Source organism: Amblyraja radiata, chromosome 21, assembly GCF_010909765.2.
Source record: "Amblyraja radiata isolate CabotCenter1 chromosome 21, sAmbRad1.1.pri, whole genome shotgun sequence".
Lineage (NCBI taxonomy): Eukaryota > Metazoa > Chordata > Chondrichthyes > Rajiformes > Rajidae > Amblyraja > Amblyraja radiata.
Window position 1 is genome coordinate 36,263,810 of NC_045976.1, and position 13,006 is coordinate 36,276,815.

At 39.2% G+C, this 13,006-nt stretch overlaps 1 protein-coding gene across 2 annotated transcripts in view; it reads right to left on the reverse strand.

The window, feature by feature from the left end:
* Positions 1–13,006, reverse strand: part of exoc4 (exocyst complex component 4) — a 402,169-nt gene that overhangs the window by 316,846 nt on the left and 72,317 nt on the right. For both annotated transcript variants that reach the window (XM_033040092.1, XM_033040093.1), the window contains exon 8: positions 6,208–6,296. In XM_033040092.1, coding sequence (XP_032895983.1) covers positions 6,208–6,296 — 89 coding nt within the window. The remainder of the gene's footprint in view (positions 1–6,207; positions 6,297–13,006) is intronic.

Below are 13,006 nucleotides of genomic sequence, written 5' to 3' on the forward strand. Positions count from 1 at the left end.
TAAAATGAATTAACTTAAATTCAGGCAGGTGCAGATAGGCAGGTCGATGGTGATATGAACACTGATTAAAACTCATCAATTGTATTGGGCTAAAGCTTCTCAGTATGGCGCAACATTTGCACAAGAAAATGAAATCAGCTTTTTCTTGACAGTTTTATTCACTAATGTAAAATGATCAGGCGGGAACCCAGTGATCAACGTGGTGCCAATGCCACAAAGATTGACAGGAGCAGATGGTCTGAGGTTCAAACTGCATGACGTACTCAAGTCCCTGAAGCAAAACACAATTAAAAAGATTGGGTTAAAGCTGATGCCACCAAGGTTGAAAGATATTCTCATCAATTGGAAGATTTTTAACAAACTAATGCTGGGGTAGACTGGCTACAAAAGATTTCTGCTGGCAATATCACATTTAAGCATTTTGTAGTTACAGTGAGCTTTCCAGACACTTGTAGCACAAACTGGATGAAATAATGGTGCGCAAAATAATTAACCAGGCTGGCAATATAATTATTTTCCCTGACAAGCCACATAAGTAATGTCTACATCATTAGATTACACAAGTCTTCACACTATCAAAATGAGACTAATAAACTATGTGAAAACAGGATGAAGGCTAATCTTTTATGCCTCATGATAAGGTATCACCACTGAATAGAACAAAGACCAAAACAGCATAAAGATGCTGAGGTTCCAACAAATCACAGAATATTGCGAGTGCCAGAAATGCAGGAAGTGCCTCTGATTTCCTAAGTAAGTAAGTTAGTAAGTAAGTTTTATTTATATAGCACGTTTAAATCAACTCGCATTGAAACCAAAGTGCTTTACATAAAATAAATAATTAAGTTTCTGTACATCCATAGAAAAAAAATTAAAGTGAAGAGTTCCGCAGATTCTTGCATTTGCCGAATCATTGATAATCAGTTGTCGGACTTATCAGAATGAAGAGGAACAGGAACAAACCCTGGCCTATCCACAACGTCCAGGTCAAAAATTGCATTGGCAAGTATCTGGAAACTTTTATCTTGTGCACTGTTTTAATTGCAGTAATGGTATTAAACCAGGGGTGGGAACCTGCAGCCTTCTAAGCCATTAAGTGCAGCCTTTTGATCAATCCAAATTTTGTAGAACAAATCTTTTTATTATTATTAATACGTTTTTGTTCATCTATTATTATTTTTATTTTGATCATAAAATGAACGTATTTAAAATATCAAAGAGTAAAAGAAGGTTCAATGAAATAATCCTCCCCGACAGACGGCCACAATTAGAAACATAGAAACAGAAATTAGGTGCAGGAGTAGGCCATTCGGCCCTTCGAGCCTGCACCGCCATTCAATATGATCATGGCTGATCATCCAACTCAGTATCCCGTACCTGCCTTCTCTCCATACCCTCTGATCCCCTTAGCCACAAGGGCCACATCTAACTCCCTCTTAAATATAGCCAATGAACTGGCCTCGACTATCCTCTGTGGCAGAGAGTTCCAGAGATTCACCACTCTCTGTATGAAAAAAGTTCTTCTCATCTCGGTTTTAAAGGATTTCCCCCTTATCCTTAAGCTGTAACCCCTTGTCCTGGACTTCCCCAACATCGGGAGCAATCTTCCTGCATCTAGCCTGTCCAACCCCTTAAGAATTTTGTAAGTTTCTATAAGATCCCCTCTCAATCTCCTAAATTCTAGAGAGTATAAACCAAGTCTATCCAGTCTTTCTTCATAAGACAGTCCTGACATCCCAGGAATCAGTCTGGTGAACCTTCTCTGCACTCCCTCTATGGCAAAAATGTCCTTCCTCAGATTTGGAGACCAAAACTGTACGCAATACTCCAGGTGTGGTCTCACCAAGACCCTGTACAACTGCAGTAGAACCTCCCTGCTCCTATACTCAAATCCTTTTGCTATGAAAGCTAACATACCATTCGCTTTCTTCACTGCCTGCTGCACCTGCATGCCTACTTTCAATGACTGGTGTACCATGACACCCAGGTCTCGCTGCATCTCCCCTTTTCCTAGTCGGCCACCATTTAGATAATAGTCTGCTTTCCTGTTTTTGCCACCAAAATGGATAACCTCACATTTATCCACATTATACTGCATCTGCCAAACATTTGCCCACTCACCCAGCCTATCCAAGTCACCTTGCAGTCTCCTAGCATCCTCCTCACAGCTAACACTGCCCCCCAGCTTAGTGTCATCCGCAAACTTGGAGATATTGCCTTCAATTCCCAATTAAAACATTAGTAAGTCATGAGGGCTATTTTAACAAAATAATGTACATTTTAAAGTATATTTAATTGAAGTTTCTTGGATGCGGCCTTATTAGATTACAACTAACTTAATTTGGCATTCCAACATGAAAAGGTTCCCCATCCCTGTACTAAACAATAGACCTGAATTGCAAATTCTATTGTCAATAGATCACACACAATTCTGATCAGGAAATGCAATATTCTGATTAGACTTTAGAGTTTAGAGATACAGCGCGGAAACAGGATCTTTGGCTTACCAGCCACCAACTCTCTTACACACTAGGTGGCAATTTACAAATTTTACCCAAGCCAATTAACCTACAAACCTGTACGTCTTTGGAGTGAGGGAGAAAACCAGAGCACCTGGGGAAAACCCACACGGTCACAGAGTGAGCATACAAACTCCGTATGACAGCGCCCACAGACAGGATCGAACCAAGCTATTCACAATTGTCAATTATGTGAAAATCTGCAAACATGGAATTCTACATGCACAGTACTTCCTTCATGTTAAACTACTTTGATATATACATATATTTACGAATATTAATTTACAATGTGCCCTTAAAAATCAGTAATTAGACATTTCCAAAGATGAAAAATATAGGGATTCAGACAGATAGGATGATGAATCACTGGTAGGATACACACCAAATGATGGAGTAATCCAGCGGGTTCTCTGGAGAGAAGGAATAGGTGTTGTTTCGGGACGAGACCCTTCATAAGACTACTAAACAGGTAGGAGTTTAGGATGCCAAAAAAATCCCTTAACCCACCAGCATTGCAGCAATGTGATGTTGATAACTATTCCCATCACTAATATAACTAATCTTGTCATTCAGGGAAATGGGAAAAACACATTTAGCCCATCAAAAATACTCCAACCGTGCACACATCTCCCTTACTGGCGTTTCCAATATTTACAATTCCATTCATTTATCAGAAGGGCTACTACATCACTTGTAGTATTACTTCACTCAGGTGGGAAAGAAAGTTGAAATGGATTTCGAAACTCCATAGTCTAAAAAAGTGGAACACATATAAACAATAATTGAAGCATGATGCAGAGAGTCATTTATTTTAAACCATCAGCACAACAATTTAGCCTTCACAGTGAATAAGAAACGCCCATGAAAGACTTGTCTGTCCTTGTCAGAGGGCAGTAATGTGCAAGTCCAGCAGAAATGTACAGAGAGCGCAATCCTAATTTCCAGTCCAGATCTGGATTTACAATGGAAATAAGACGCTTGCAAGATATTGCCACTATACTACCCACTACAGGAATTGCTAGCCTTTAATCTTCAATGATAGATATTACAAGGTATTGAGTTCATGAAATGCCTTAATTTCATTTTCAATGTGCAAAACATTATTATTCTTCAAATAATAATGTTTGGCAGCAGTATTTTCCAACTGAAGTATCCAATAAAAAAGACCGGGACTTTGTTGGATGAACTTATGGAGGAAATTGGATAGGCATATGGATGAGAAGGGAATGGAGGGTTATGGTATGGTATGAGTGCAGGCAGGTGGGACTAAGGGAAAAAAGTTGTTCGGCACGGACTTGTAGGGCCGAGATGGCCTGTTTCCGTGCTGTAATTGTTATATGGTTATAACAACTAGGCAGGTTGATATAACAACATTAATTTGGGGATTATGAATTAAAATTAAATATTAGAAGTTCAAGGAGGTAATTGTAATACATTATTTTGTTTTACCAAAGCTTGATAAGTATGAAAACAGACTATAAGGAGGACACAAAGAGACTGCAAACACTATTTGACCGGTTAAATGGCGGAGAAAATCTAAAATGTGAATTTACACTTTGGTAGATAAAAGGAAAAAGTAATACATTTTTAAAGGAAACACTGACATATAAAGGGATTTGAGCAATAATGGAAGCCAGAGAGAATTAGCTCTCCAAATTTCATCAGTAAACGGCACCATTTAATTTTGATAAATATTCTTTATTTTATGAACTGCTGCAAGTGCAATACCTGAATTTGTATCTATGATAGTTAACGTCGGAAAATACTGTCCCTAAAATTTTAAATTAGTAATCTAAATTTCTGTTTAGTAATTTGAAAATATTATTTTCACATTATTTTCCAGTATACCTATGTGCACAATTTTACATAAGCAAATACATTAAAAACATTTTTTTTTAAGTAAAATGAAATATTCATGTTGAAGACTTGGTATTTAAAGTGAGACTAATTGTGCTGGGTTTATTGTGTGCAAATATGCCAAATATCAGTTAACTTTAAGCAGTGAATGTCAACATTTTGAAATGTACTACTGTATCTAACAATGTACAAACGTACTATTGCATCTAAAAAACACCTGAAAGAAAATATGTTGAGAACTTCTCAGTATCCCGATTAAAACAATGTGTATCCAGTTAGAGTTAGGAGCAAAGGGCAGGAAGTTTTGAAGGAATTACAAAAACAGAGAAGCAAGGAATAGGAGACACAAACATAAATGCAGATGCTGGAATCTTGAGCAAAACACAAAGTGCTGGAGGAGCCCAGTGGGTCAGGGAACATTTGTGGAAGAAAAAGACAAACAATGTTTTGGGGAGGGACCCTTCTTTGGACTCTCTTGAAACAAACAAGAGTGTGTCTTTTGGCTCTTTGGGCCTTCTCCATCATAAAACACGACCATGATCATCCGTGTTGGTACCTGCTGTTGCCTTTTTCTAATATGCCTGGATCCCTCTGATACTAACAGAAAGATATCTCGGTCCTTTTTGTGTATTGTTGCAAGTTGTCAGATTGCAGGTTGGCATGATTTAGCACCAACTCAGAATCCATAGTGAAGTAAAGAATCCGTTTATTCTTTGAGACTGGAGAATCTTAAGTGGTTGGTAACAATGCAAGATGCAAGATAAATGTGTAGACAAAATGTCCTGTGAGAATAGATCAGATTTTCCGAAGAAAGTTGTGCCTTCGAGCTACACTATGAAACTTTAGCACTCAACGCAGCTGACAATTTAGTACAGTACAATGGGAAACTCCACTCATTAATATTTCAAATTACTGAAGATGTGAATAGAAACAATGCTATTTGGGTGCAACCCAATCATTTTGACTACTCCCAGTCACTGAAACTGATTTTATGCACACCATTTTTGTATAACAGTACTCCTCTCCTGGGATCTTTTCCAGAGGTTTATCCTGCTTTCATTAGGAGACAGTGACATAGTTTCTGAAAGGATATATTTCCTCCACTCTTTAAATAGACTTTATATTGTACATAATTAATGACAATGAACACCGGGCATATTTATCCTGAAAACGCCATCTCATTGTTTGACAGTGTTATACAAATTATCAAAATACATGCAAGCCCATTGAGAGCCAAATTATCTCAAATACAATACATGCCTTCCTCAGGTTACAAATGCCTGACTTACATATGATGAACTTCCATATGTTGTTAAATTCTAAATTCCAAAACATGCCCTATGAACGGCAGCATTCATTTCCCTTTCTCTCTCCACTTTCAGTAATTGTTCTTTCTTAGCAGTCTTATGTGCTTTAGATGCCATCTCTATAATTATAAAACTGTGTGTGTGTGTGTGTGTGTGTGTGTGTGTGTGTGTGTGTGTGTGTGTGTGTGTGCGTGTGTGTGTGTGTGTTCACATCTTCTCGAAAAAACGACGCGCTAACGGTAAAATGTTTACATATTCCGGTAGAGATTTATCCCGTGGACTCCGAAATCGTCTTATCTGAAAAATTCATGCATTATTTCTTGAGTTATTAATCAAAATGTTCACAAATCTGAAATAACTTTGAATCTAAACGAGATGGTCTCGCTGATGACGTCACAATGGATCTGCTGCGCACGGCCAGCGCTGTGTTTCAAGCTTATAAGTTTATAAGTTCTGTCCATCTCTGCATATGGACCACATTTCATTTTGCATCAAGGAGAAAAGATCTAATTCATTTACTTTACCTTGTAGCTCTCCACTCTTGCTGTACAATTCACGTCTCTGTTCACGCAGGTAGGCACTCATACTGATAGCATGTGAAGACGATTCAAATCTGTAAAAAGATAAACCTTATTGAAAAACACATCATTTTTTGGACAACATGGATGTGACGTTTCAGCTCGGGCAGGTGCTCCATCTCTTGCGGTTGCTGGGGAAATTACCTGGGGAGGGGGTGGTTTGGGTGGGAAAGGATGAATGAACCAAGGAGTTGTGGAGGAAGTAGTCTCTGCAGAAGGTGGAAAGATGTGGGATGGGAAGATATGACTGGTGGTGGGATCACATTGGAGATGACGGGAATGTCAAGAGGATGATGTGATGGATACAAAGGCAGGTGGGGTGAAAGATGAGGACCAGCAAAACTCTATCCTTGTTCTGTCTGAGGGTAGGGGAAGCGAGAGCAGAACAATGGGACACAGAGGAGATGCGAGTGAGGGATCCATCTATGACAACTATGTTTACTGAAGAAAGAGGACTTCTTGGATGTCCCAGAATGAAAAGCCTCATCTTGGGAGCGAATGCAGCGGAGACGGAGAAATTGAGATTAGGGGATAGCCTCTTTGCAAGAGGCAGGGTGGGGGATGTGTATTCCAGACAATTGTGGTGGTCGGTAGGTTTAGAGTAGATGTCAGTCGATGTTCTGTCCCCTGTGATAGAGACAGAGAGATCAAGGAAGTTTGGAATGGACGAGGTGTAAGGGAGTCCAGTCCTTGCAGGTTTGACAAAGGTTCACATACACTTCCATTGCCAGTGTGAGGCCACATATCAACTGGAGAAACAACACTTCATATTCCATTGGGATACCTTACTCAAAGGTATCAGCATTGAATTCTCTCATTTTAAGCAACTACAACACTCTTCTCCTGCCCCCCCAAACTTCCCCTGTGCCCAACCTGGACTCGCAGCTATTTCTCCTGTCACCTCCCCTTCTATCTCCATTCCTTCCTTGAGCTTCACAATTTGCAACACCTGCTGTCTTTCCTTATTAGACCTTTGTTCTCTTTTTTCCTTGCCTCTCCTCTCTTCCAGCTTTCTTCCCCGCCCCCCACCACAGTCAGTCTGCAGAAGGGCCCCAATCCAACATATCGGGTATCCAAGATCTCCAACTATGCTTCCTGACCCGCTGAGATACTCGAGCATTGTGGCATTTTTTTGTAAACCCGCATCTGCAGTTCCTTGATTCTATGTATGTCATTTATTTCTCTGCGATATTCCCCTTCAATGTGTTTACTTTATAAAACGTGAATACATTTGTATGGTGGAAAGTTAGGCACATTTTAGAAAATAAATACTCCTTTTTTAATGTGAGCATTCTACTTTGTAACATTCATACATTAAGTTCCTTCAATGACTGCAAACATTGCATACATTTTTAGTTTCCATGCTAGCCCTGATTTTTTCTCCTTGAAAAATCTCTTTCTGGTATTGATCCTGGCTACATGTTAATTCCGTTTCTCTCTCTTCAAATCCCACTTTAGCTGCAATGTATTTCCAACTGGCTATGTTATTACATTGCTTATAGCAGCCGGAGTATTTCACGATTTTGTACATCGTTCCTCCATCTTTTTGTATGTTAACATGATAGTTATGCCTTCCCAACATTTCTAGTCTTCATTTTAAATGGAGGGATTAATTCACTTTGAGGGATTATAATTAAAATGATTATGTCACACTTCAAAAAAGTACAGCACAAAGATGAGAGAAGCAGACTATCTAAAAGGTTGTATGCATTCTTGCTAATTTCTTAAAATTGTCACAATGCTCTTATTGACAGGGTTATAATGTGATTCTAGTTTGATGGATCACGTGGAAGTGACAAAAATAACATTTACTTCACACAATCTCTCAGAAGTTTTCAAGCTTATTTTACGCAATAATACTCTGTGGTTATAACCCAAGGGACCTATCATCATTTTTTTAATGCATTGTTCCCCTGTTATAATACTCATTAGTTTCAACATGCAACCTTTATTCCTACTGTGCTGACAGAAAATTAATCCAAAACACGAGCGCTGCATCAAGCTTCTAATACAATGCCCTCCATAATGTTTGGGACAAAGACCCATCATTTATTTATTTGCCTCTGTACTCCACAATTTGAGATCTGTAATAGAAAAAAAAATCACGTGGTTAAAGAGCACATTGTCAGATTTTATTAGAGAGTATTTTTATACATTTTGGTTTCACCATGTAAAAATTACAGCAGTGTTTATACATAGTCCCCCCTTTTCAGGGCACCGTAATGTTTGGGACACAGCAACATTATGTAAATTAAAGTATTTTGTTGCATATCCTTTGCATGCAATGACTGCTTGAGGTCTATGATTCATGGACATCACCAGTTGCTGGATGTCTTCTCTGGTGATGCTCTGCCAGGCCTGTATTACAGCCATCTTTAGCATATGCTTGCTTTGGGGGCTAGTCCCCTTCAGTTTTCTCTTCAGCATATAAAATGCATGCTCAATTGGGCTCAAATCGGGTGATTGACTTGGCCACTCAAGAATTTACAATTTTTTAGCTTTGGAAAACTCCTTTATTGCTTTAGCAGTATGTTTGGGATCTTTGTCTTGCTGTAGAATGAACAGCCGGCCAATGAGTTTTGAGGCATTTGTTTCAACGAGCAGATAGGATATGTCTATACACTTCAGAATTCATTATATTACTACCATCAGATAGTTGTATCAGCAATGAAAATAAGTGAGCCAGTACCTTCAGCAGCTAGACATGCCAGGCCCCACCACCGTGCTTCCCAGATGAGGTGGTATGCTTTGGATCCTGGGCAGTTCCTTCTCTCCTCCATACTTTGCTCTTGCTATCACTCTGATATAAGGTAATCTTTGTCTCATCTGTCCACAAAACCTTTTTTCAGAACTGTGGTTGGTCTTTTAAGTACTACTTGGAAAACTGTAATCTGGCCATCCTATTTTTGCAGCTAACCAATGGTTTGCAACTTGCAGTGTAGCCTCTGTATTTCTGTTCATGAAGTTTTCTGCGGACAGTGGTCATTGACAAATCCACACCTGACTCCTGAAGTATTTCTGATCTGTCGGACAGGTGTTTGGGGGTTTTTCTTTATTATAGAGAGAATACTTCTGTCATCAGCTGTGGAGGTCTTCCTTGGCCTGCCAGTCCCTTTGCGATTGGTAAGCTCACCAGTGCTCCCTTTCTTCTTAATGATGTTCCAAACAGTTGATTTTGGTGAGCCTAAGGTTTGGCTGATGTCTCTAACACATTTATTCTTGTTTCTCAGTCTCATATGGCTTCTTTGACTTTCATAGGCACAACATTGGTCCTCATGTAGATAAACAGCAATGGAAGTTTCCAAAGGAGATGTAAAGACTGGAGGAAAGATTAGATGCTGAGAGCTCTCTAATACCTGCATTAAGGAGGCCATGGGGTGGGAGATTGCAACCCTCATGTGGTCCACCCTGTTTCGACATCAATCAACCCGACGTGCACAGATAAATAGATCAAATAGAACAATTTGACCTACAATTTTAGGCTGTGCACGCCATACACTAGAAGAAGAAGGAGGCATTTAAACACACCTGAACAATTACAAACGCCTGTGAAGCCATGTGTCCCAAACATTATGGTGCCCTGAAATGGGGGGGGGACTATGTATAAACACTGCTGTAATTTCTACATGGTGAAACCAAAATGTATAAAAATGGCCTTTAATAAAATCTGACAATGTGCAATTTAACCACGTACAGAGGCAAATAAATAAATGATGGGTCTTTGTCTCAAACATTATGGAGGGCACTGTAATTTGTGCATCAATCCCAACTAATTTTACTGTGCGAAAGACATTCAACAACTTCTTTGACTCATCAAAAATAAAGGCCAAATATTTTTACTCCTCTGCCATCAAGTTAATTTAAATCCGCTCGTCTCGGATTTGGGAATTTTCACAATCCATTTTGGAATCTACTCCTCCAACGTGCACTTGCTTCATAATAAAGATATGAAACTTTGAAATGTATTCTGCCTATCATTTCTCTAGTTCACAAGGATATTTGATAAAAAATATACGAGATTGACAGGAATGCTTTTTGATGTGAAAAATTAGTTATGTGAATGTAGAAGCTGGAATCATCCTCCATGGAGGGAACACCTCAAAAGATCTCTATACATTGCCTCTCCCTTATTCAGCTAACATTTATGAAAAAACAAAATGTATTTTTCAAATAGCCCTCAAGATCAAGCATTAACACATTAAAGAGGTCTTATTTGAAGCTCAGATGCTTTACTGCTCATGAATAAATAATTAGAAAGGAAATCAGTGATCACTCCCATTTGTTTAACAAAATCAGTTCATTGCCTCCACATGTAAATGCATAATTGAGTTTAAAATGAAAGGCTAAAATTCAATATGCAAATCATTACTGTCATGGCCACACTAATATCCCTGAATTGTTTGGCTTGGATGAAGATAATATATTATCCATTCCACAGTACAGGAGGAACAAAGAAATGCTGATGCTAGTTTGCAAAAAAAAAAATCACAACCAGTCTGAAGAAGGGCCCTGACTCAAAACATCGCCTATACATAGAAACATAGAAAAATAGGTGCAGGTGTAGGCCATTCGGCTGTTCGAGCCAGCACCGTCATTTGATATGATCTTGTCTGATCATCTAAAAACAATACCCTGTTCCTGCTTTTTTCCCATATCCCTTGATTCCTTTAGCCCTAAGAGTTAAATCTAACTCCCTCTTGAAAACAACCAGTGAATTGGCCTCCACTGCCTTCTGTGGCAGAGAATTCCACAGATTCATAGCACTCTGGGTGAAGATGTTTTTCCTTATCTCAGTCCTAAATGGCCTACCCCTTATTCTTAAATAACCATGTTATCCAAAGATGCTGCCTGACCCTCGGAGTTACTCCAGCAGGATATAGGTATCCGTTTATTATTGTCAGATGTACTGAGGTATAGTGAAAAGCTTTGTTTTGTTGCTATCCACTCTATGTAGAGATGGACAACATGGCTTTGTCAGTGGGAAATTGTGTTTTGACAAATTTAACTTTGAAGAGGTAACCAAGAGGATTAATGAGGGCAGGGTTGTAGATGTTAACCATATGGATTTTAGAAAGGTTTTTGACAACGTCCCACATGCTCGAGTGGTGCAGAAGGTGAGACTACACGAAATATGCAAGATAATCTGGAGACTGCTGGAGAAACTCAGCTGGTCAAGCAGCATCTATGGGGTGAAATTAAATGTCAACGTTTTGGATTGAAACTCTGTGTCAGAACTGTCAATGATTCGGGTTGAGACACTGCATGAGGACAGTTCATATTACATCCGATCATCGGAGCGAGTCAATTGGATATAGAATTGACTTGGTGGAAGGAGTCAAAGGATGGTAGTGCAGGGTTGCTTTTTAGATCGGAAGCCTGTGACAAATGGTGTGCCATAGTTTAGTTCATTTTTGCCATGGGTACCGAGAAACAGTGAAAATGTTTTGTTTGCATGCTATCCTGCTAAAGAAAAGACTATACACGAATACAATCAAGCACTCCACAGTGCACAGATAAAGGATAAAGGACACAACATTTAGTGCAAGACAAAACATTGATCGAGGCTGGGGCCTCTGTTGTTTGTTAACGATTTTGATGCGAATATATGTGACATGATTGGTAAGTTTTCAAATGACATGAAATTTGGTGAAGTGGTGAAAAGCGAAGAAGTTTATATATAGATCCAACAGCATCTACTGTAGATCAACCAAGTGTGCTGAAGTAGTACAGCAAGCTTGCCTTGATCAGACGGGACATTGCGTATAAGCAAGAGTTGGGACATTATGTACAGCTGTATTGGACAATTGTGCGCCGAGAATATTGTGTATAGTTCTGCTTGCTGTACCATATGAGGGTGTGATTAAGCGAGTGGATGCAGGAAAGATTCACGAAGATGTGGCCAGGACTGGAGGGCTTAGAAGAGACTGGTTAGAATGGGACTGTTTTGAATGAGGGGAGGGATAACCTTATAGAAGTTTATTAAAAGTGGTGGAAAGCATAGGTTTAAGGTTAGAAGGGAAAGATTTAAAGGGTAACTGATTTAAAGGGAAACTTTTTCAAGCAGAGGGTGGTGGAATAAGCCACTAAAGGACGTAGTAGATGTGGGTCGAATTACAATAGTGAGAAGACATTTAGACAGGTGTATGGCTAGGAAAGGTTTGGAGGGATATGGGTCAAATGGGACTAACTCAGCAAGGCATGTTCGTTGGCATGAACAAGTTGGGCCAAACGGCCTGTCTCCATGTTGCATAACTTTGAGGTCTCAGTATCTTGGTCAAAAAGGTAATTTAACGGAGGGGAAAATTGTTCTAAATTTCCAGTTTTGCAGCCAAAGTGTTCGGCTCGGACTAGAAGGGCCGAGATGGCCTGTTTCCGTGCTGTAATTGTTAGATGGTTATATTATATGGTTATAAATATTTGCGTAATATTGGCAACAACACTGAACTGTGTTTCTTAATCTTTGCCTGGTGTTTTTAAACCAAAAGAAAGCTTTTCCCTTTTCTTCTTACTTTCTATGCACTATATACACATCCACTAATCCCCTCGCAGTGCTTAGATTTTTAAATAATTATTTCCCAGTAATAATATGCAAGCATGAAGTGAGCATCATGACAGCCGAAGTGATGAATTTGAAAATGTTCCAATCCTTGATTAGGTCACTGTCAAAACAAGGTTATAAATGTGCAAGTTTATGATGCAGGATTACATGAATCACATTTTAATTTCTTTCTTCCTGCAAACCCAC